At 37.6% G+C, this 2,337-nt stretch overlaps 1 protein-coding gene across 3 annotated transcripts in view; it reads right to left on the bottom strand.

Annotated features, from left to right (window-relative positions):
* Positions 1-2,337, bottom strand: part of LOC106873556 (KICSTOR complex protein SZT2-like) — an 84,303-nt gene that overhangs the window by 50,036 nt on the left and 31,930 nt on the right. For all 3 annotated transcript variants that reach the window (XM_052974310.1, XM_052974312.1, XM_052974311.1), the window contains exons 19-20: positions 1,721-1,910; positions 160-353 (exon numbers count right to left, since the gene is read on the bottom strand). In XM_052974310.1, the coding sequence (XP_052830270.1) occupies positions 160-353; positions 1,721-1,910 (384 nt within the window). The remainder of the gene's footprint in view (positions 1-159; positions 354-1,720; positions 1,911-2,337) is intronic.

Here is a 2,337-nt window from a genome sequence, read left to right as displayed (position 1 = left end):
TATATATATATATATATATATTTATATACATATATATATATATTTATATACATATATATTTATATTTATATACATATGCACACACGTATATATTCCACTGTACAGACATATATAGCAGCTGCCCCAATCATTTTATCTATTAAAGCAAACCATACTTACTGCACTGCTGCGTATTATGGAATATGGCACCCCAATCAGAATTTCGTCTTGTGGGGATTCTTGCACTAGTTTAAATATTTTTATGTTGATGTCCCGTGCAACTGTTGCAAATTGGTTTGGCAATTCTCTTAGTAGGAACTCAATTGAAAATCGAGCTTGAAGTTCCAATTCAATTTTGGTAACAGCTGGAACAGCTGAAATGGAAAAATATACAAATATATATATATCTATATATATAAAAGCACTCAGTCCACTCTGCAGGGTGGTTGGTGTTAAGAAAGGCATCCAGCTGTAAAAACCATGCCAAAACAGACACAACAGCCTGGGGTAGTCTTCTATCTGGCCAGCTCCTGTTGAACTATCAGACTCAATGGAAGGCGGACGTTAAACAATGATGATGATATATATATATATATATATATATAATAAGTTCAGGAACAGCTTACATGTCAAGAAGTTTGCTTCCAAACCATAAGGTTTTTAGGTTCAATCCCACTGAGTGGCACCTATAATATTCTAATCACATGTCTGTTGTATGACAGATGTGAACTCTCAATGTAGAGTGGTTCAACCTGGAGAGACTCTCCAAGCTATGCACCCTGTTGAGTAATGTTACTCCAGAGATCCTCCAGAGAAACTCCAGGCACAGGCATAACTGTGTGATAAGAAGCTTGCTTCCCAATCACATACTTCCAGGTTCAGTCCCACCTTGGACAAGTATCTTCTCCTATAGCCCTGGGCTGACCAAAACCTTGTGAGTGAATTTGGTAGACAAAAACTGAAAGAAGCTATCATGTTTGTGTGTGTGAGTGTATGTGCATGTAACTGACTCCTTGTCTTGACTTCGTGTGATAATTGTAAAGGAGTGTCACCATCATGTAAGTGCTGTCCTTCATTTCCAATCTTCCGTGACAAGACATGTCTGGTCACAAGGAAATATTACCTTACATGGAAACAGGTGAAGGTTGGCAACAGGAAAGGCATCTGACCATAGAAAATCCACCACAACAAATTCCTTCTAACCAATGCAAGCATGGGAAAATATGCATATTTTAGTATGTGTGTGTATTCATGTGTGTGTGTGTGGGGGGGTGCTTATTTATTGACATAAAAAAAATAAAGATGCCCAATACAAGAACCTTGGCTCGGAACATTGTAAAGTTTAGTTATGCATTATGTAAACAAGATTGCATTTCTGAACCACAGTTTTGTTCAACTGACCCTTTAGCTGACTATTCACAGCAATGCATATGCATGCACATGTATGTGATTGCACGTACATGGGCGTGTTTGCATGTATATGAGAATGACTATGTTTTTGTTTACATTTGTGCTCTAAGAAATTTGCATACTACACATGGTGTGATCCCCATACTGGCATAACTTAGATGGCTTTTGTGTCAGAATATTTTAGTGGCCAGATGCCCTTTCTGTCATCAATTTTAGTTCTAGGATCTCAGTATATCTCTTCTAAAACCAGGACACACAAGGATATGTGTACCTATTCTACAAAAAAAACCATAACATAGAAATAGGATAAATGGTCAAAAGAGAAACTTACCTAAATTAACGCAGAAATCTAACCAGTGTGGAAGAGATGTCCAAAATACTGGATGAAGAAAACCTTTCTCGCCACTTTCATACTGAAAGAACATGTAAGGTTGATCTTTGCCCTTGTGCTGAAAGCTACTATACTGAGAACTAGGGCTCTCATTACTGCTAGCTGATGTGTTCCATGAAGTTTCTGATCCCTTTATAAGGAAGATAAAAGAAAAAAGGACAAAAATGAAAATAGATCGACCCCAAAATAATCACCATAAATAAACTGATAAAGGAGCAGGAATGGGTGCCTGGTTAAGAAGCTAACTTTGCAACCATGTGGTTTCCAGTTCAGTCCCACTGTGAGGCACCTGGAGCAAGTGTCTTGTACTATATAGCCTGAAGCTGACCAATGCCTTGCGAGGAAATCCGGTTGACAGAAATGTGTGGAAGTCCATCGCATACGTTTTTATGTATGATTGTTCAGTTTTATTTCAAGACTTCTTGCCAATAGAGAAAGAGCTGGTTTTTAATCTAGGCTCCTCCATTAGAATTTCAATATCAACAACAAGGTATTTTTGTTTGTATTTATGTATGTATGCATGTAAGTAAACCTGTCTTCTAGCTTCCCTTCTGGTG

This window comes from Octopus bimaculoides, chromosome 18, assembly GCF_001194135.2.
Source record: "Octopus bimaculoides isolate UCB-OBI-ISO-001 chromosome 18, ASM119413v2, whole genome shotgun sequence".
Classification (NCBI taxonomy): domain Eukaryota; kingdom Metazoa; phylum Mollusca; class Cephalopoda; order Octopoda; family Octopodidae; genus Octopus; species Octopus bimaculoides.
This window is presented reverse-complemented; position numbering and strand designations above follow the sequence as displayed.